The 23,185-nt window shown below is 42.4% G+C and overlaps 1 protein-coding gene across 3 annotated transcripts in view; it reads right to left on the bottom strand.

Annotated features, from left to right (window-relative positions):
* The window catches only part of MCTP2 (multiple C2 and transmembrane domain containing 2), a 765,697-nt gene that overhangs the window by 336,270 nt on the left and 406,242 nt on the right, over positions 1–23,185 (bottom strand). For 2 of the 3 annotated variants that reach the window (XM_085644499.1, XM_085644500.1), the window contains exons 6-8: positions 12,171–12,247; positions 4,687–4,798; positions 4,014–4,049 (exon numbers count right to left, since the gene is read on the bottom strand). In XM_085644499.1, coding sequence (XP_085500625.1) covers positions 4,014–4,049; positions 4,687–4,798; positions 12,171–12,247 — 225 coding nt within the window. The remainder of the gene's footprint in view (positions 1–4,013; positions 4,050–4,686; positions 4,799–12,170; positions 12,248–23,185) is intronic. The other variant, XM_085644501.1, reaches the window with a different exon arrangement.

Genomic DNA, 23,185 nt, shown 5'->3' with positions numbered 1-23,185 from the left:
AAAGTCATATCAGTCACACCAGGCATCGAAGGAACCTGGCACAATCATAACCGACAGATAAGGAATACACACCCACAGAACTACCCCTACCAACCATAGAAAAGCCACAAGCAGCTGCCCAGGTCCCGTTTTGCAGGAGCAAGAACCCCCGGCAGTGGAAACCTCAAGGTGAGGTCTGTTCTGATACAATCTCAGAAAAAATACCACCCTCATTGGCAATTGTTGCATCCCCTGTGATACTGCAGGCCAGGGGCAACACGTGCTAATTGGCAGCGCATCTAAGAGCAGTCCAGGGGGGGGGGGCAGAGTATCAATGATGACACAGATACAGAGTTGATTCACACTCCTGCGGGGACTGCCGTGGCTCCGCCTCTTAATTTTATACTCCAGCGGTATGGAGAAACCATGCATGACGTACACATACTATCGGGTGAGTAGTGTACTCTGCCTGCGATGTAACAGGAACCAATGCTGAAGAAGCAGAATTACAAACTGCTACTCCTCATTTGTAAAAAAAAAAAAAGTAATCCTTGAACTCTGCATCGGAAAGACAGGAGTAGACATGACACCGCAGGCAAAGGCAGCTGATCAAGGTTTGCCTTGACCTTGGTTAACATCCCAGAGGGAATGTTTGAGACCAAAAGGAAGACAACTAAACCAGAAGTGGAGCCCAACAAGTCTGAATAAAGCACCCACTGTTGGAGTCTATGACAAGTAAATAGGTATGCGTACTAGGAATCACCGGCCACTATGACATAACCTATGGGTATCATGGACAGATGCACTGTAACCTGTCAATTGTGAAAGTCATGACATGAAGTGACATTCATCTGCATCTAGCTCTAGTCCGAACCTCTCCTGAGACCTTGTCAACCAAGAAGAAGATAGACTACATACCGTTCGCCCCCACACAGAGAAAAAAGTAATACATTTCCTTCTTATTGAGAAGTAACCGAAAATAATGCCTTCACCATGCCTGCTCCCAGAAAGAGTGGTGCTGGACAGTGAAGGGAAGGTCCCCGGAACTAAAGGTATGGAGGGACATACTACGCATCTTGAACGAAGATTGCTGCTTTCCACCACAGAAAAAAATCCCAAAACATCCACTGGAAAGAGCACGACTGCTTAGTTCATTGATGGACATTAACAACAGATGCCTTATCAGAGAAACTGATAAAAGGAACACAAAGTAGCTAAAAAGCATAAAGAGTGAGATAACTCTTGGTGAGGAAGTTAAAACCCGGGAGAAGACAAATGTGAAGTCCTCATGGACAGGAATACCTGTGCGACCTGTGTTCCCAAACCACGTCCTCCACGAGCATGGCAGAAAACAAAGAGGGTATGAGCCTAGTCCTAACACTTTCACCTTTACAGAAGAAGGGGGGAAGAATGGGGCTGAAAATAAAAGAAGTGATGGACTCTACCACTGGTCCAGCTGCTGAGATCTTAACATATTTTCTTGAAGTTGTAGGATACCAAACCTCTCTTTACAGAGAAAGTACCCGAGTGCATGTAGAGAGGTGCAAGGGTTGGCCAAAGACCTGTCTCTGAGTTCAACCGCCACTGCACCTGGATACGTGGATATGACAGTGTGGGCTGTGTCAGTGTTTTTATATCTTTGGTCCTTAATGGATTTTCTGATATTTTTATAAACAACTCTATTCATTATGCTTTCTTTGACAAAACTATTCAATATAGAACGTGATTACGTTCTTAAGAACGTATTCTTGAATGTTATCCTCGAAATGAGGTGGAGCCAACGTGACTATTGTATTATAGCATCTATTGGTGAAATAGCACCTGCCCCCTGTGTGTAAAGGGATTGAGTACATACAAGAGATGGCGTAATTATTACACTCATGCTAATGCAAAGGAATGACTCTTTGTTTGCGTTTTAAAGGCACATGCATGAAAACAAAGAAATGTAAATATTTGTGTACAACTTTCACAGAAGGCTGCAGGTATGGTCAGAAGTGATATCTTGATAAAGGCATCATATGTGCTTTATTATTATATAGAACGTATTCAAAATGTATTAATTATTTGCGAAGTACATATACTTTAATATGCTCTGGGGGTTTGTACCTGACTGGTGCATAGAACTAAAGCCTGCATCCTTTCCACTCTCTTTAATATCCCAAAAAGCATGCAATAGCTTGCTACGTGCCCATCGAAAGCGTTTTGTGACTAATCAAGGTCGAAAGTGCTAGAAATGCAATTGTAAATCTGTAAAATTAACAATCAGAGGAGATGTGTGAAGGAGACGCAGAGGAGACGGGCGTCCTTTTTCATTCCTCACTAAAAGATGGTAAAGTGCTGTCGCCTACAAAGTACCAACCCTGGAGTGTATGAAGGTTCAGTTGCATACATACAGCGTGTATATGGAAGCGACTGAAGACCACAAGACTGATATTTTGGACTGAATGTGCATCAACAGCAATGTTTGTTCTACCACAGCAGCTGGTCTTGGTCCAGATAGCTTCAGCATGATTTTCAGCTGGGCCCACACAAACATATTGATCTCTCCTTAGAGAGATGCAAGGACAAACTACTGGGCCTGACCCATCCTACTTCCTAGGTGCTCAAATCACTCGATTTTACGTTTGTCTTCCATTACCTACCCGTCTTACCAGCGTCAGCACAGTACTCTGCCTTCAGTCAATCTAAAGATGCCCTTCAGTCCAACCATCAACATACCCATCCTCTGGGACATTCCGAGAAGGAATAAAGTTGCCAACCCTGCCCTTGCGGTGACAAGTAGGAGTGTAGCATAGGACAGCATGTAGACACCTATTTGGTAACTTATTACCTGACAGCTAAGCATGTGGGTGTTTTCACCATCCTAGACCAGGTAGCAGCCTCCATCAAGACGGCCATTTCATGGGCCCATTTCTTTGATGGGGCTCAGTTGTGCAGTCAGAGCTGGAGTTGGTAGAGCCTGTTGCAGTGCAGCAGAATCACAACCAGCTTTTTCTTGTAGCCGCATTATTGTTTTCCTGTCAAAGGATGAGGAGAGAATAGCCAGCTTCAGGTAGCAGTGGTGCAAAACTGCATGCGAGCAATGGGTCCTGCACGCCATGAATGGACATCATGATAAACTTATGACAACTTCTATTTCAGTCAAGTCCAGCATGTACGATTAGGTTTTAAAACAAAGACTGAACATAGGAATGTGATGCTACTAACAATGCATTAGGTGACTGATATGACCCAATTAAAGTTCAAGTAAGCAACATCTTTCCAGTCAGGAAAAAACAGAAAGGCCTGGTCTATGACATCAACTTAATCACTTAACTATACTATCACTCAATGCATGAAACAAATCCCTCTGTCATGTGGTAACCCTACTGGATTATGATTCTAGGCGTTCTGCAGTCACTGTTACCAAGTAAGCAGACTTAACATTTGAGATAACACTGGCACAGCTCGGAGATGCTCTGGATGTTGCAGTGTAAAATCAAAAACTGGAGATGCGCCATAGTACATTGATGAGGATTCTTTGAAAAAGACGCAAATCAAGTTAAAAAGATCTGAAGGCTTGGGTTTTGGAATTTGCTAAGGATTGTGTTGGCTCACATTTTTTTCGTGGTGGAAGGGAAGATTCTTAAAAGCAAAATTGACTGAAGTTACATCACAAAGTGGTGGTGCACGCTTATAGTCTAAGGCAATTTAGGGAAGCGTCTCTTTTGTCAAAAGCACCCTTTATGAATATTCTGCAATGTCAACGTAATGACACAAAACTCACTAACCTAAAAAAGAAATCTTTCCTTTATTTGATATAAGCAGATCTAGTTACCAAGAATTTTCCAAATTGGGAGATAAACTCATACAACTGAAGAGAAGGACATACCCAGAGAGTACATACATCTAATACATACACAAAACAATATAATGAGTCAAACACTGTCCATGCAGAAGTATGCTGCAACGGGATTTCAATAGTCAATGTTAATAGTTAAATGTGTTCAGGGTTAGGGCATAAGGGGAAAACAATAAAAGAAGAGGTTAGTTACCTTCAAGTTACCTAACCGCCTCCGGGATGACCATCTCTATTCATTAGGTGCCAAAATGGTAACATATGAAGGCAAGGATGGAGAACAGTGATGGAAAAAGAACATGTATTAATGTAAAATAGTAGCAAACCACGTGTTAACAAACAAGCAAGTTAATAAAACAACATTATTGGGTTAAAGCAAACAATAAACCAGCCAAGGAATGTCACGGTTTCCAACAGAAAGCAGACAGGCATTCCAGTGAGACAGAACACAGGCTCTGGCATTGTGAGGAAAGAAGGACAATTAAGCCAGTTTTGGCGAGTTATGAGGTTACTATCCTCTAGAGATAAGCAAGATGAGACTTGGATCACACAACTATCACAACGGGGTGTTATTGTTTAAGTTACAGTCAAAATTAAAACCTGCAGAAAGCTCCCTTTAAGAAATTCCCAGCGTTGTCAACAGTGTGAGTCACTAAGACAAAAATTACAGAGAAATATCTAGAGGGTGCAATTCTTTGCCTAGTCTTCTTCTGAACTATAGCCTCGATTCTGAGACACGAAATTGAATTTGGATATAGTGCATACGATGTTTTGCACCACTGAATGTGCACTGTTCACACATGCCACGAGGAGCTGGAGCAGCACAGTGTTGCACACATGCACAGTTACACAAACATGAAATCACATACATGGCTCTTCTGGTCCCTTTGTCTGATGGACAAAGTGAAGTCAATTACAATCACTCCCATATCGTCTTCTAAACTGTTTGGATCTTCCAGTTTAAATATTTTCTCTGTAGTCCTGTTGACAAAAAACATATTTAGAAATTGAGAACAAACTATGATCATAGTTTTTTTTTGTTAACAAGGGCTGAGAGACGTAATTACATGTAAATTAACCTGGGACAAACCTAACAGTTTAACACTTAAAAACTTACCTGCAAAACTGAGCCGTGCTTTTCGTTCGGCACTTAGGGATCACCGTGTTCACTGCGTTCGTACCACTACACCTCCCATTTGGGATGCCAACTTTTTTAGTGAGCAGTCTAGTTGCCGAGGGGAGATGTCCTGTAGTGACATAAGAAGGGCCAGTCACGGACACGCCTCCAGGTTTGTTTACCCGGTCCTCTGCTTTGGGGGCAGGAAGCGGCACATTTTATATCAGTGTGTGATATTCTACTGTCTTTAAAACATATCTGCAAAACTTGAGCCTTGCTCTCCGCTCGACACGTAAGGAACGCCGTGTTCAGTGTGTTCATGCCACTACACTTCGATTTGGGGCCATTTTGGGCCACTATCTTTTTAGTAAGCTTCCTAGTTGCCATGAGGGGATGTCCTGCAGGGACTTAAGATGGGCCGTTGCACGATGCGCCACTGGCGTGATGTAGGCACACCTAAGGCAATCCTGTCCACACTAGACCACACTCCCACTTGTCGTCTGCTACCACTTCCTGGGCTAACATCTACCTGAAGGTAAGCAACCATCATGCCAATACTTTAAGGATCCATTTAGAACTAATAAAGTGTTTGATCCCTCCGCAAAAATGCATTGCATATCTTTAAGCTTCTCAGGGAGGATTACTTGGATATCCTCTTCCTTGCACAAACATGAATGAGCGATAGCTCTGCGCCGAAAATTACGTTTGCAGTTCCTATGAGTTTCTCGATTGTTCACAATGATAGAAAGGGTAAGAGAGGTGGGGGAGTGGTTACAATTTCAAAATGCTCCATGAAGTTTACTTCTTCTGAGATACCTGAACTCCATGGGGCTGAATCCTTGGTTTCTGCCTATCCCTTTCAGCAAATAAATCCTTTTCTGGAATGTTAATTTTCCGTCCTCCTGGTAAGCCTATTGATTTTCGGGCCTCATTAGATGACTGTCTGTTAAACTATATGCTAAATTACTCTAGCTTCTCTGTACCGGGAGACCTGAATATTCATTTGGACAGAACAGGGGATAGCCATGCCATCCTTCTCCTGTACATTATGGTCACCTGTACTTTGAAGCAATTTGTGTACAAAACAACTCAATCTGTGGGAACCTGCTTGAGCTAATTTTTTCTAATATTATATCACGGTTAAAGAAGTTCTGTGAGCAGAATACCTGGTTAGATCATTCTACCGTTAATTTTTCCTGGACACTCAGTGCCAAATCATAAATCGGACAAGGCGAAGACAGAGGAAATAACATATATTCTTTAATAATAGCTTTCCAGCTTTATCTGAAAATATTGAAGCAGATGCACTGGCAGCCAATGACTGGCTATGTAACATGGCAGCCTAGGTGACTATCATTAAATCAGCGTCTGGTGGAGACACCAACCTCCTCTTCGTTTGATAAGGAGCTTAGATCAATGAAGAAGCAATGTATACAGCTCAAAAGATCCTTGGGTACGATGTATTTGCTAGAGGACAAAAAGTGTTATAAAAAAGGAGATGTATATATACCATCGGGGAATAGAAAGCTCAAGCCAAGTATTTTGGCAATGAAATTGTCATGTCCCACAACAAACCCAAAGAGGTTTTTGGAATCACTCAGAAGTTTATCAGTCCTTCTGCTCTTTCTAAGTCCTTGGAAACCTCTCTGAATATATGCTCTCAACTTTCAGACTATTTTGAGAACAAGATTCTGAGCATTGTAGAGACTTGAATGTCAGAAGGAATCAGCAATAGGTCTGACTCTTATGGGTTGAAAGGCCAAAATGTACCTACAACTATTAATAATTGTGAGCTAAATTGGTCCTTGATAGCTCCTTCCTTACACTCTTGCTGTTTGATGGAGTTCTCAACCATCTTGTGTAGGACTCTGAGAAAGTTCTAGAGCTTGCAAGTCCAGCTCCTCCGATGACACTTGTCCCCCGAGGATTTTGGTCACTAATGCTGAAGCCATTAATCCCTCCCCGAATGCTCAGCTAAACAACTCGCTGTGTCAGGCCACGGTTTTCCAGTTGCTGAAAGAAAGCAGAGCTAATTCCACTGCTTAAAAAACCCTTCAACTGGCAGGACTTCCTGGACAACTATAGGCCGATCTCTTTGTTGTCAGCATTGTCAAAGATCCTTGAATAACTGGTCAGTATCCAACTTTCAAGTTATTTTGATGCCAACCAGTTGCTGCATCCTTTGCAATCGGGTTGTGGCCTGAGACATAGCACTGAACCACTCTGGTAGAGGCCTCTGATGTTAATAAACTGGCTGTGGACTACAGGAAGAAAGTTGCCAATTGTTACTGGACCTCTCAGCGGCATTGGATACGGCCACCCAGCCTATCCTTATGCAATGCTTGCACAACATCGGGATAGGTGGGACTGCGCAGGCCTGGCTGGAGTCATTTCTATAGAATATATGTCAGTCTGTGTGGATGCTGCCATTTGTGTCTGACTTCAAACCCCTCAAGTTTGGGGTTCCCAAGAGCTCTGTCTTGAGTCTGACATTGTTTAATGCCTACATGTTCCCCTTGGCTACCCTGGTGGAATCCTCTGAAGTGCAGGCCATTTCTTACGCTGACGACACACAGATCCTTCTAACTTGGGAGGGGCACATCTCTAGCACCCAAAATAGATTTGAAGCATGTCTGTCAGCGGTGTTCCAGTGGATGTGCTGGAGTAATCTCCAGTGCAACACGAGTATGACAGAGGTGCTGTTCTTTGGGTCTCACCCCAGTGGAATGGCGAAGTTTGGCTTAGTTCTGCTCCATCTCCTATGACCTCGCCACAGTGGTTCAGAGTCTTGGAATGTAATTCGATAACAACCTATCCTTTAAACCAAAAGTGGAGAGTGTAGTTGGGACCTGTTTCAGCCTCCTCTGGTGTCTGAGGAAGGTCTTGTTTCTACTCCCTGCTCCTTGCCAGAAAAGGGCTGCCCATGCCCTCATAACATCTTGGCTGGACTATGCCAATGCATTATACTGGGGACTCCCTCTGTACCAACTTAAGAGATTCCAGTTGGTGCAGAACGCTGCAGCCCGGCTCCTACGTAACATCCCGAGAAAGATATCTGTTAGGGTCCACCAAGGAGTTGCACTGGCTACGTATTCCGGCGAGAGTGAAATTCAAGGGACTTGTGCTAGCTCACAGAGCTTTCTATGGCCTAGGCCCCAAATATCTAACTAAGAAACATCCTCAATATTACCCATCAAGAACTTTATGCTCTAATGATGCATTGTTGGCAGTGGTGCCTAAGACTAAGAGGAAGAGAACAGGAGGCACCTCCTTTTCCGCGTTGGCGGCTGCGGGCTTGAATTGTCTTCCCCAGTATCTTTGTGCCATTAAGGATGCAGGTGCATTTAACATGGCTTGAAAACGTGGCCAGGTAACTGGTCCTTTTAAGCTTTTGCTCCTCTCTTGTGAGATCAATGGTTGATGAAGCTGTAGTGCTAGAACACTCTTAAGAGTAGCCATGAGCTTTAGAAGTTCCATTTGATTTGATTTCCAATTTAGTTACATGAGTTTGAGTCTATTTTAGCTCATCTCCGTTACTGTATGTAAACCTTAAGTTTTCCTTTTGAAGGCATGCACAGTCAATTTCCTTTACCCACCGAAAATGCATTAGTATCCTGAACGTACAATCCGATTGGCTAAACTGAGTAAAAGTTTAGGACTCTGCATACATTGGGACTCGCAGGATAAACAAAAAAGCTCACGATTAGTTAACTATATAGGTATCTAATTTCAGCTCCATTCCACACTGTGATCCTTTCAATAAAAACTGCTGTGGTCAAATAAAAATGTATCAAAAACACAAATCTATTTAACACAATGAACAATATTTTCTATGCTAAATAAATTAAAACAGACATGTCAGTTACAAAAAACACAATGAAAAGAGCAAATATCCCTGTCATGGAGAGCATAAGCAGATGATGATGAATGCACAAATGACATGGAGTGTTTTCATGGAGGCGTACATAATACAGTAGGTTGTCAATACAGAGGAGAGACCAATCGAGGGGTAAGGCCAAAACGAGAGTGAGACTGCTACACCTGGGAATCCAAAGGCAAGAAAGCCAAATATAAGACAAAGGCATACAGAAAAGAAAGGCCATTGGAGGAGATCAGCTGATGGAAGAGTCTGGCTGACAGAGGGGAATGGATGATTCAGGAGAAAAGATGGCACAGTAAAAAGGCTCACATAAGAGAAAGGCACCTAAATGGGGCAGATGAGGAGTCAACAAATTGAGGAGTGGATGATGCAAAAGGCTAACTATACACAGGATGGGAGACAGGAGGTGCTAGTCATATGGAGGCTCCAAAAGATGGTCAATAGGAGAGGTAAGCAATATGAAAATTCATGGATATTATGCATAAGGAATATCATATTTATGAGTGGAAGGGGTAATGGAAATCACATTTAAGAGATGCAAGAGGAAAAAGCTACATGAGTTGGAGATAGCAGGATTTAGAGTTGCACAACATAAGTAAGTCACAATGTGGGCAATAGACAAAGGGATAAGAAAATAGTGTGGTAAGAAACTATAGGGGTCAGATTTAGTCGCAGTATAAGATGGCACGGGTAAGAGACACCAGGGTCATGGAAAATTGGGGTTAAGAAATTACAAGGTTAGTAGACAAGGTTAAGAGACACTTTTAAGAGATGACAGGCCTAAAAGATGACAGAGTTAAGAGATACTAGATGTAAAAGACCCTGAGGGTAATACAGAAAGGATTAAATATGTGGTGAAGTTGATTGACAATAAGGCGGCATTTGGAAACTTCCTATTGTGTGATTTTAGCACGTGAAGAAGGATAAAGAGAATGTCTGTGTTGCGACATGGACATCTCAAACGTACGGTCTGTATAATAGGGATGTGTTATTATAAATATGACACCTATTATAATTTATGGTTTTTGTAAAATCAACAATTCATTTTCATTGTATTTTAAAGAACATAACACTCCACTGCTTCATAGCTAGCTCTGTAACGTCAGACTCTGTAGTATTCTGGAGAATCCTCATTATAAAAGCATTGCCCTAGCTGTCAAATGCAGAGGAATTCAAGCACTGTCTATAGTTATTCTATCTCAAAATTGAGACCCAACCAGAGTTTATCAAGGAATGTTTTTGTCTGCCCACACTCTGAAAGACAACACTGATAATTTGAAATGTTTTAGCCGACTGCATGCATAATGGACACAAAGTAATATTCAAAGTTGCTACAGTCTGAATTCATAATGGATAGCTAATTCTATGGGACTTCTTCTCATTTTGTACCATCTTATATTTACATTTTAGGGCAAACAAGAATAACTAAGTTATCCTGAACTGAACAGTATGAAATCAAATCCTCAAAGTCCGATGACAGCCTAGATTTCTGGCTTCTAAACTCTAGATGTGGAGCAAAAGACAAATGGGCTAAATGAAACAGAGAGTAACAGGTATGTTAGGTTAAATGTATGTGCAAAATGTAGAGTACAAAATAAAAGATACACAGCATAAATACAATACACAGTTTCACATTTTCCATTTCCAGCATTAAAATGGGATATTTAAGAGGAACAAACCCACATAAGAAATTCAACAAATCTTTCAGTATTGACTAGAAAACCTGGTGTAAAGGTTATAATCATACAAGGATATCAACTAGAGTATGCAGTTCCTTAAGAGAGAATAGAGGCAGAGGCCTGGTCAGAATATCAGAGTATCCCTGGGCGGGGGGGGGCAGGGTGTCTCCCACTTTGGGAATTGGGACCCTCACACAATGCCTGACGGGCACCCTATGAGGGTAGAGCAGGCGGAGCGAGGTGTAGGTCATCCGGCAACCCAGCTGCTGCTGAACCGACGTTAAAAATATTAACGCATCCTCCGCCAGTCATTCGAAGGAGCTGGTGAGCCACCCGAGATGGGTCGGTGTGCTAATAAGGTACCTCAATGTTAGCTTACTTATGTGTTTGGTTTATACGTGATACTAACATTGGAACCAAACACTGTGTAGATAGTAAGCATTTGGTCCTCAAGAATTGCCATGTGATCTCCTTGACACATTAGGCAAGAAACATGTCGACCTTCATTTCGTAGCCACCACTGTCCAATATCTCAGTGGTGACACACCTTTCAATTTTTAATTGGGACCAGTGGACTCACTGATTACATTTTAACTGGAGTATCACTGTGCCTCATTTTAGCGCCCCTGCACATTTTCCTCACATTTCCTACTCACATCTACACTACAAGGCCCAACACCCACACCACACCTTATGGCTTGGGACTAAAAGACTTCTGATAAAGAGCCCCTAATAGTGTGCCCGTCAGGCATTGCAGCGCCAGCCTGATGAGGAGCATGCTCTATGATGAATCATGACATCCAGCCAGGTGTGTGAGGGCCCCAATTCCATAAGTGGGAGACACCCTATCTCCACCCTAGGGATACTGTGATATTCCGACCAGGCCTCTGCCTCTATTCTCTCTTAAGAAACTGCATACTATAGTTGATATCCTGATTTCCCTGGGGCATGTATGCTGGACCTACAAGTACCTCTAGTCCCTCTTTTTCTGATATATAAACATACAAGCACATAGAATGCTATTCAAAATAGTAAATCAACATACACTTTAATATGTTTCAAATACTCAGAACTTAGCTCATATGAGATGTAGATCGGCTGTGCGTGTAAGGACACACTTTAATTAAAAAATAAAAAGGAATTACTCTACACCATCATTTTTTTAGGTGAATAAGATACCACACACTAGCAAAATATCTTTCAAAACCCTAGGCACACTGGGGCCTTTGCTCTTAACTGCATACAGATCTTCACAATATTTGCTTGATAGAACACTTTAGGGGATCATATTTAAATTGTCAGAGATTATCCTCGGCATCATATGTTTTTTGGAAAGTTTATTTAACCAATTAAGCATAAACCATAATATGAGCAGCATGAGTGAACAACAGAAGAATGACCAGAGCAGTAATCACAGGAGTGATCCTACAGTTAACAATGCAGATAGTTCAGCTTCAATACCATTGCACCGCTGGCTCCCACCCCCACTCCTAAGCATCACAATTGAGTTTTCAATCATATTTTCCTTTTAACACAATCTCGGCATACCAAATCATGTTGTCATCTAGATTAGGCAGTGTTACTAAGTACATATAAAGAAACAGATGAATAACGTAATGTATTAACACCCAACAGAATTAACAGGAAAGAAAGACGAATAACAGTACAAAACCTTACTTATTGAGTTCCAGGTCGCGTAGAGCTAGAAAGGCAGAGCCCATGAAGTCATCAGTGGTAAAGTCACGGTCATACACCTAGCATAGATAGAAAAAAAGAGAGCTTAAGTATCTCTATTAAAATATATTTTATTACATGCTTCAAAATAACAAATAGGTGACAACAAATTATAAAATACCACATCTTCAGCTATTAAAAATTCTTCAACTGGGTAGCCAGTTCTTTGTACATTACACATAACAAATTCTACCATAAGTTTTAAGAAATCGACTTAGGTCACCAGGAATAAGAGAACCCTCCACAGTGCATTGTCATATACAAAATTATGAGTCCAAGGCTGATATCATGAATAAAGATCAATCATGTGCCAATCACAAACAACTGGCAGACAGTTCATGTTGTTTTTGTTTTGCTTTTAAAACTTGTTAAATAAGTGTTACACCTAGTTACAGGTTTCATTGAGCCAACAAATCTTTGACTTTTGAAAAGCTGGGAGTGAAGTTATGTTACCATAATATCAGTCAGGAATGCATAAATTAACATAGGCACTTGCACAACATAGCTCTATAATATGAACCATCTCATGACTGAAAGATTGAACGTATCAGCTCAGTTAAAAAAAGTTTCTAAAAGGCATATTGATGTATTGGTATGTACATCTGCCAACAGTGTGTTTCACTGAAGTCCTTAAACCAGGCTTTTCCAACGAGTAGCTCGTGAGATACTGGTAGCTCTCCACTTACCTGGAAGTAGCTGTTCTGTGTGCAGATCTGTCTACTAAATTAGAAGTTTAATAAATATGCGTATACCAAGAATGAGTGTGTGTATTCAAGACGAAAATGTGTTTATTTTCAGAACGTATAAGAAGATATTTAGAAGATTGCATATTTAAATGGCTGAATTTCCAAAATATATTTAAAGCTGATATGTGAGTGATAAATCATGTGCTATTGGGAAGATATGTTACCTTGGTACCAGAGGCGTTGCAGCTATGGGTGTTATGTATTACCCCTGTAGAGGCATTCCATGTTGACAAAGTCTTTTTTACATTACTGCTGGCAACAAGGCCTGATACACTGAGGTGATTGCTAGTAGTAACCTTGCATATTGCGGCCACTAATGTAATCTTGACGGATGTGGACAATATTACAAACCTTATAATATTAGTAGCTCTCGAGTTTTATTTAACATAAGTAGCTCTTATTACAGTAATTGTTGGAGACCCCAGTCTTAAACTATAAAGACTGCACCTTTATTGAGGTACATCTCTTTTGGCATCAAATCGGGCATTGATGGGATGAGTACACAGTCCATCTGGAGGCATAGTCAATTTGGGCAAAAGCAACGCGACCATGACGCTATGATGTGGTTCCCAAAAAGGGTCTCAGAGGACTACCGGAAACATGGATATGATACTCATTAATATAACTCTAGAATGGAAGATAAATTAATTTCTGAACTAATACTTTCCTTTGGATAATAGCAAATTGCCCTGAAGTAGTCCCATTGTCTTTGGGACAAAACGCGTTGGTTGTGTTTGTCACTCTCATTGTGGCTGTGTCCATTATGTGTTATGGAATAAGAAGAGAATATTGAACATCAGTTTGATCATAAACAAGTGGTTTTGTTTTTGGTAGATTGAACAATTATTCTTGGACTTATATACAGATTATTATTGCTCCTTTTAAGCAAAGGGAGAGTTGACCTACTACTTCCAGTGTGTCTATTCAATATCCTAAACCTCCTAAAGGCATGTTTGCCTCTGCACCCACGTCCAAAATATGGAACTGGCGCAGAGGCAAGCGGATTCCCTCATTTGCATGGGGCCATGCCTCCATGCAAATGATAGCGCTGCTGAAACATGTGCTCCAGCGCTATATTTATTTGAAAAAGAGTACAAACTGACATCTGCGGTCCCATCTGTAAAACCATTGTGCACAAAGGGCTAATAAAGCGGGCACATACGGCCCCAGGATTCGATATGTGAAGTGCATGTGCATTCTTAAAGTTGCAATTTAGTTGCAGCCTTTTGGACCACTTGTAGGCAAGAGTTTTACATGCTGCCTGACAAAAGTAGAGTAAGTCAGCAAAGGCAAATCAGAAGTTGCTATATTTTCAATACTAACACTCAGCCTGCTGGGATGCCCTAAAATGTGAAGAGATGTCGCTAGAGATGTGATTGTTGTAGAAGGTGCTGACTACTACACTTCTCAATGCAACTCTGTGTTCAGAATGCCTCCTAGGTTTTACACTTAGTGCTCTGAGTGAGTTACATTTTGGTGGCAGACCAGATTGTCAACCATCTTATAGGGATATTTACTTTCAGAAATCTCAAAAGCATTATTGTTTAAATGGTGAGCAGGCAAGTCCTAGACCCCTTTGTTGATTCTGTATGCAGGGAAAGAATACATGGAGTTGTCTATTGCCAGTCTGACAACGATAAATGAGCTGGTGTGCACCTTTGGGCTTTGGCAGAGGGCACAGGTAGATTATCATGCTTTTGCGCCAAATGTGATGTAGGAAACCACTTGCATGGACGTGGACTGGAAGGAATTGGCTTGAGTTTCTGCAACAGTCAGATGAGATAAAGGCAGTATAACAGACAGTGCTCACTGCACGATTCACTGAGGCAATACATAGAGCAAGGGGTTTCTAGAGAATTCAAATCATGGATTTTTGCTATAGAAGTCTAGTCATCCACTCACTAAAGGTGTTCACTTCCATTTAAAGCACACAGCAGAAATACAACAGTATCTATGATTTAAATACTGTGCATCAATATACATCGGATGAAATGTTTTAAATGCACTTTTTTAGTGTAGCTGCATAAGGCTGAATCAATGTTCATCCACTACATTAACATTACATAGATTTTCTGTCAATTGTCTGAATTCTAATAAAAGGATACAGAGTATGTTCATGAACCGCAATGTAATATGACATGGGAAGTCAGTCAGGGGAGTGTGATAGTTACTTATGTGTATTCAGATTATCCTTCTATTATCAAAACTATGTCATTTTAAATCCAAAAAATGTCATCTGTAGCAGGCAACGAGGAAACAATAAAACACAAAAAACATGTTCTTTTAACAAATGTGGTAATGTTAGGTACATACACGGGAAACAGCCTTTACAACGAGGCTTTTACCTCGTTGTGCCTTTACTGCGCATTTTTAGCACGCATATGCATTTACAACACATGCCAATGCCACACATTTAAGGTAAGTTAGTGGGGTGGGGGGGTGCTCCCCCTACAAATACATTGTTTTTAAATCTAAAAACAATGCGTGGTATTGGCATGCGTTGTAAATGCATATTCACGGTAAAAACATGGGCGGTAAAAAATGCATGGCAAAGGCATGCAAAGTAATTGCCTGTGTTGTACAGTCATACAATCATTAACTATACAGTACCATGTTAATGATATAATAGGGAATTATGCTCGATGCTACTTTGTGTACACACATGAGAGCAACTTTCTTTCTTGTAAAGGCAATAAACAATGTCATGGCTTTTTATTGGTAGCAGGTGCAAGGAAAAACAAGCATTGACAAAGCCAGTAGATTTGGGTTGAATGCGATAACGCATGCAGCCAATTGGCAATACAATGCAATGATTAAAAATGCCTGGAGCAATGATTTTGATTATTTTTCTCTTGACAAGATAATTTTTTAAGTATACAATACCAGAAAAGCCTTCCAAAGTGTTTTATTCCCAATACTTAATAAACATAAAACAAAGCATAACCACCACTCACGAATATTTCTACACTGGTTATCATCAAATACTAGACAAGAACTATGTACCTTTGTAAAACAAACTATGTTTGGATTATCCTCAGGTATCTGAAAACATTGACATTACAGAATCATGAACATTTACACTTGCACAAAGGACACCAGATTTCAAAATTGAAACACTGCTATGAGCACCAACCAACCATCTGGATCCGTATTACGCAAGTGCCCCGGGGGCGCAGCGGGCGTTTGCGCCCACTTTTTGGGGCACTTTGGTATTACAGAAAGGGCTGCAAATGCTTGTGCGGCCCCTTCTATAATACAGATAGCGCTGGTGTACATGTAGTGCCAGTGTTATCATTAGTGGGTGTCCCCTCATTTGCATGGGGGCGTGGCCCCAAGCATAATGAGGCAATCCCTTTGCCTCCGCACTCGCGTCGTAGTACTGACGTGGGCTCAGAGGCAAACATGCATTTAGAAGGCGAACTAAAAGTGTGCCACAAAAAAGTGGCGCACTTTCAACACACCTTGTGAAAGCAGCCCTCTAATTTTATGAAAGGAGGACCCATGGACTCCCCCAAGACATCCCCTTGCAGGCGAATGCAGTCGCTTAAAGCACCCGCCAGCAAGGAGATCACTAATCCCTTTTAAAAGTGCAGGCGAGTTGCCGCCTGCACAGAGAGACACTGAGAAGCTTTAAAACAGCTGCTCCATATGTCTCTTGAATGCGCTGTCCAGAGGGCAGCGCATTCTTCCTGCTAGGGGGCACTTTCCATGTTTGCCCCGGCACACCTGCTTTAATTTGTGCCATGGGGCAAACATGGACAGTGCGGATGATCTATAATACGGTCCCTGAAGCCAAATGAAGCAGGTAAGTGGCGGGCTGTTTTGACACAGCTTTAGTTTGTTGGCCGGATTCACTTGCTCTTGACTCTAGACACAAGTAAGACTGTCTTCCATTTGGAAGGGAAAAAATATGGCTGATGGGTAATTCATGTTGTCCCCATGAGTCTAACCTCTCTAAGATGGCAAGGCTGCTGATGTACTAAAGCAGCATTTAGTTCAGGTTTCAATGACACTGTGGTCTGATCTCTGCATTGTGAATCTGTGTGGCTGTATTAATAACTAATCTGAGCAAAAAACAGGGGGGCAATTTTGAAAATTCCATGACAGTCATAGTTTTGCAAAAGTCGTATTCATTGAGAAAATAAAGGATGCGGCCCTCTTTAAATCAGAACCAGAAAAAAGAAAAGTTAAAGAAGGCAGCAACTTTAAAAAAAATATTTAAAGTATAATGCTCTCTGTGACCAGTATTGGGACAGAGCCACAGTTCTGTGATCTGCGAAGGAGACTTCATTGTGATATCAAACACAGTTCTTGACAGATCTAGCACCAGTAGACTGGTGGCTCACCTCCTTCACAACATCATGCTGGATAATAACCTGGTGGACGTATGGCAACTCTGCAATATTGACACCTCTGAGAGTACATGCACCACATACACACAAAGTTTGTGGTCCCGCATTGACTACTGTCTGGTAACCCATATACATCTGCGCCAGAATGGTCCTAGTGGAGCACCTGTCACGGACGCTCTCGGACCATTCCCCGGTGCTCATGGAGCTCTCGACTGAGGGTAACCATACAAGAGCGTTCACATGGCGTCTTCCATCTGGGGTGCTCCGTGGTCCACCCTTTTGAGAGGACATTCGAGCTGCTATTGCGGACTGCTTCACCCTTAATTCTCAGATGGTGCCCTCTAGGGGCACCCTTTGGTAGGCTTTTAAGGTAATAATTAGAGGGGCATGTATATCTAAACAACTGGCTACAGTGCACTCCCTGCAGACTGAGTCACTTGGAGATGGATACCCGTAATCTGGAATTGCGCTATGCCACAAGTGGGGATGCGGCGACGCTCGGGCCATTAAGCAATAGCTTACCAAGTACTGACTAACTGAGACCTGCATTAATTGGCGTAGGAATCTAGGGCAAGAATGTATGGTGATGTAGATAGGGTGGGCAAAACCCTAGCTCGGCTCATGCGGAAGCCTCGGACTGCTGACTACATCCCTAAGATAATTGGCGAGCAAGGGGAGACTTACATTGACACGGACAGCATTAGCCAAACCTTTAACCGCTTTTACATTACCTTGTATCAGGCCACAGTCTACTGATCTGTGGAACAACTGATGGCCTACTTGGATTCCATACAGCTTCTCTGACTGAAAAATGAACACAGGTGGTACCTGGATGTCGCCTTTACAGTTGAAGATATTGTGCAAGTGACCAGTGTCATGCCTGGCCATGATAAAGTGTCTGGGCTGGATGGATTGCAGCTTTTCTTCTATAAGGAGTATGCCCAGATGCTGGCACATCACTTGCTTGCGTTCTATGAGGAGGACTTTCGGGTTGCTCAATTACCCCCATCCCGCCGGGAGGCTCTTATTGTTATTATACTTAGATCAGATAAGTATCCCGAAATGTGTGACTTTTACAGACCCTTCTCTATGATCAATGTGGACAATAAAATACTGGCCAGTTTGATCACATACCGGTTTGGCCTCTGAGATACCGACTAGTGTCTGGTCAGACCAGAAATCTTTTTACAACGTTTGCCCCACTACCTTAAACCAGAGCTGCTGCATTTTTTTGGACACTGCTAGACTGTTTGATTCGCTTGAATGAGACTATCTCTTTCAGCCTATGGCCAGCCTTGGCATTAGCCGACAATTCCTGCGGTGATCCCAGCCGCTCTATACAGATCCCATTGCGCGCCTACCAGTGAGTGACGTGGTCACCCCATTTCTGATGTCATGTGGCACTAGACAGGGGTGCCCGCTGTCCCCGTTATTATTTGCGATAACTATGGAGCCCTTATCAGCCTGTCTGCAACAGCATTACTCATTTTGCGGACTCAATTACACTTTTAGACACCTAACTTTCGCTATGTATGTGGATGAGGTCACCACCAATTTATCTACACCAATTTATCTCCCATCCTTCGAGAGTTTGTCCGTTATGGGGGACTCTCTGAAATATCGATTAATTAGTCCAAGTCTGTTGTTTTCCCCCCGATGAGGGGCATGGGTAAGGCCAGCCTGAGTATCCACTGTGCTGGTCTGATGTGGCAGTTAAATGCTTAGGGATTAGGAATTTAGTAGTAACTTGGGCGAGGTTTGGCATGAAAATTATGAGAAAATGCTGACCTGGCTTGAGGACAGAGTGCCATTTTGGAATAAGCGGTCCTTATCTATGACGGACAGAATTGTAAGTGCCAAGATGATGGTTCTGCCCAAACCGCTGTATCTGTTTCTGAGCAACCCTATTCCAGTAACCAAGTACTTCTCCAAGTTGCCCTCACTGCCCTGGAGTGGATGGGCCAACAGCCCAGAGTCACCTGTGAGCTTCTTAAGCTTCCGTTTGAACACTGGGGCTCTGTGCACCTGACATGGAGATGTATTATTATTGCGCTCAGGCATAGTTTGTGTACTATTGGCACCATCCCACTCCTTTCCAGCCCCATGTAGCTGTACAGCGCCCTGTCCATTGACAACTACCTCAGACAAAGTGCGGCCCTGCCCATTGCCATGCCAGTTCAATCTTCACCATATGAAACCTTGACTTGAATGCGAGAAATGAGTCAGACTTAAAAGAATACAACTGACGACATTGGGGCGACTGTTCCCTGGGGTCACTATTCGAGATATACACTCACCCTAGTAGCACCCCTCTAGATGCCTTTTTGATACATAGACTCCATGCCACTGGACGGGAGTCATTCCCAACATTCCCTGCTCCACCACCAGAGCTCCAGGTGCTTGAAATCTTGCTGGGTGCCAACTCCTCAAGGAAACTCATCACCAGGTTATACACCCAAATGCGGACAAAGCACCGCTTTGTACCCAGAGGGCTCAGGCTACACCTGATCCACTTTAAATTTGTTCACAGTCTGTCCCACTTTCCCTCTGCGCTCTGTAAACTGGGCCTCCTTGAGGAGGCGAAGTGTGTGAGATGTGGGGTGCTGGATGCAAATTTCATGCACCTGGTGTGGCGATACCCTGGTGTGGTGGACTTTTGGGACTCTCTATCTGGACACTGTGGACGCCTCCTAAATCAAGACCCAAGTACATATGGGACCCGCAGGTTCCTTACCTGACCCTTGGCAGACACTGGATCGCTCTGGCTCTCAGGCTGTGGAGGACGTGAGCCCTGCGCGACTGTGGCCTTTAGCGGGAGAGTCTGCTATGTGCTGGTGACCTTAGCAACACTCAATGGCAGGGGACAGTGGGGGACCTTTGCAAAACTAGATCTTCACAATGACTTACACTCTATCGTGCATTTTATTCCAGACAAAGGGGATTGCGTGATTATGGGGGCACTAATTGCTTTAATCTGGGTATGTAGCACAGGCTTACTTTAGTTCACATCTTACATTGGAAGTGTAGTGCCGTGATTTGTCACCTTGCTTCTCCTGCATGAGGATGTTGTTTGTACGTCTGTCTTCATTACTGTTTTTTTCTTTTTTGTTGTTGACTTTTAAGTGATTAAAATAAAACAAATACAAAAAAGTGTCTCCAACCACACTAACCTATATAATTTGTAAACATTTCTCAAACTATAAAATCTTGGATGAACACATTGTTCTTAAAACTGAAACTGACTAAAACTAAATGTTTACTTCCGTACTTCAATGACTACCTCCTCCCTCCCAAAACTGCCTCTATTCTTCAACTCCGAGAGCATGCCCAACCCTAGTTCCTGCGGTCAAATCTATAGGCTTTAATAATGTTTATAATGCTGATATGTCTGAACACATCTCCAGACTGACAAATACTGCTTCTCTCATTTACACCTACTGAGAAATACGAAACCTTTCATTCTTCTCTCAGATGTCAGATCAGTGGTTCACGCTCTAGTGTATTGATCATGGACAGAGTAAATGCAGATCTTGTAGGTCTTCTCAAATTTCCCATTGCTCCTTTTCCCAAGACTATAATTCATGCTGTGCCCTGTTTCATTACTAGGGCCAACAAATCAGATCATATTACACCTACTCTACAAAAATCTATGCAGGCTCGCTCTTGAAACCAGAGAAAAAAATGTAAAATAGCTTACATTATACACAAAGCCATTTATACTGCCCACCCTTCTGACTGGAGGCCTAAGGTCAACAAGATGAAATGCCTGTTTAATGCTACAGACACCTGAATCAAAGACAACTAAGATCAGAATCAAGCATTATCATGCCTGGCTCCACGATACTGGAATATTTCAAGTTGAAACTGAACCTCCAGCACGCAAAAAGGTTCTCTTTAAAACACCAAATTTCAGTCTCTCTACTGAGAGCAACTTCCCGTTTCCCCTTACTTTTAGCCCCCTTTTGTAAAAAAATTGGTCACTAGTTGGGGAGGATGTAAGTCCTTCTCAAATAATAAGCCCAAAATCAAGTTAGACGGGGACGGAGCTCCAGCGAGACGCTTCCGCTCACGCTGCCATCTTGGCCACGCCTCTAATATTTTGAATTTAGACTCTTTTGGAGCTCCAGCTTCTCCAACAGGGTAAGCCTGGAAGCTGTTTCTGAAGAAGTCCTCTCGAAATCAGATCCTTTCGCCACGACGTCCGGCTGTGCTCCACCACAAAAATTTCAAAGTCCCAACTTTTAAGACTTTCTGAAGCACATAATCATTATCTCACCTAAGTCTCCCAAGTGCAGTTGCTATTGGTCAGCTTGGCATTACAAAAATTCCTCTTGTAGCTTGCTGTGTCCATGTAGGGGGAGCGGAAGTCAGCTAACTGACCCCAGAGTCCACTTATCAGTCCTAGATACAAGTTGGGGCAGGATCCAGTTCGTCTGGTATCCCAGAAGTCAGAGACATTAGGCCCGTTCTGTTAATTCACAAGCCCAGATGTGTTCTGTAGAGCTGTGTGCGAGGTGCTGCTTTTGTAGGATTCCCTAACCAGTGGGTTGGATTGAGCCCTGGACATTACCTAGCCAATGCGATAAAAATTCCCTGGGTCAACCATTCCAAAGTTTGTAGCACATCCTCTTTGTCTTATAGCAAACTAACTACAGTGTACTATTCTGATTAAAATGTAACATAGCAGCAACCTCTGTGCTTGGAGCTTTCTGGTGTCCCAGCAGGGATGTACTTAGGGAAATGAGAAATCCCCTACTCTTCATTCCCTCATCTTCACCCCCACCAAACTGCTTTTGAGACCAGTTCCCCCTGCACTTGGTTGGTGCCAAATAGCCTTCTCTTTCCAGGTCTCAATTTACCTTTAACTGTAAGTGAGCAGGCCTTGCCCTGGTCCATTTCAAGTTAATGAAGTTCCTGAACCCTCACCAGCTGTCCGTCCTGGGCTGAGAGGAGTCTCCTACCGCACACCCACGTCTTCCTGCCAAGTGGCCTAAGCTATTTTTCCTGCTCTAGGAGCAATTTTCACACCTTATTAAGTGTAAGCACCAACAGGACCTAGCTCCTAGCAAGTTAACGCTAATTAGCCTACTAGAGGTTCAGGCAGGCAGAGTCTAACTTTTTTAAAGATATTTTTCCTAAACATTTATCAAAAATGCGACACTACCAGTGAATTGAATTTTAGGTAATATTATAATTAGTGGTTGATTTTTTCCAGTAGCTTATCCCCAACCAGAGTCAGCAGTAATAGTACCTTATTCTGAACTGTTGGGTTTTCATATAGGGACAGATACAGCCCATTACAGTGAAATTAGCTTTTGGGGGCTAGACGCTGCAGGTACATGCCAACACTAAACATGTGCATGTACCACTATTAAATACTGGGCACTCTACTTTGTGGGCTGCTATGCCTAGCAAAGGGTGACTCACTCAACATTTTAAAGTAGGGTTCCTGTGATAAACTGTTATTTTGACAGGTTTCCCTGCAAAATTAAAAGCTGCAACAGACAAGCTATGCAGGTAGGACTGTAGCCATATTTTCTTTGTAAGACTCGAGGATAGTATAATGTATGCTGTTATCTATAGGTGATATTTAAGTTTCAATGCCACTGGTGCGTTTGACCATATAATATGGCCTTAATGGAAAATTAAATATTCCAGTTGGGGATTACCCAATTCTACCATGTGAAAGGAGTAGGAACATATACACTGGGAATGGGACAGCAGCGTCTCAGTGTTTTGAGTGTAAAAACAACAAAACTAGTCAGCAGAAAATGGGGGTGATCACACAAAAAGAGGGGTTTTCTCACAGCCACGATCATGTCTATTGTTCTTTATATGATAACTAATTTTAACTATCCCT

Source organism: Triturus cristatus, chromosome 3_1, assembly GCF_964204655.1.
Source record: "Triturus cristatus chromosome 3_1, aTriCri1.1, whole genome shotgun sequence".
Taxonomy (NCBI): domain Eukaryota; kingdom Metazoa; phylum Chordata; class Amphibia; order Caudata; family Salamandridae; genus Triturus; species Triturus cristatus.
This window is presented reverse-complemented; position numbering and strand designations above follow the sequence as displayed.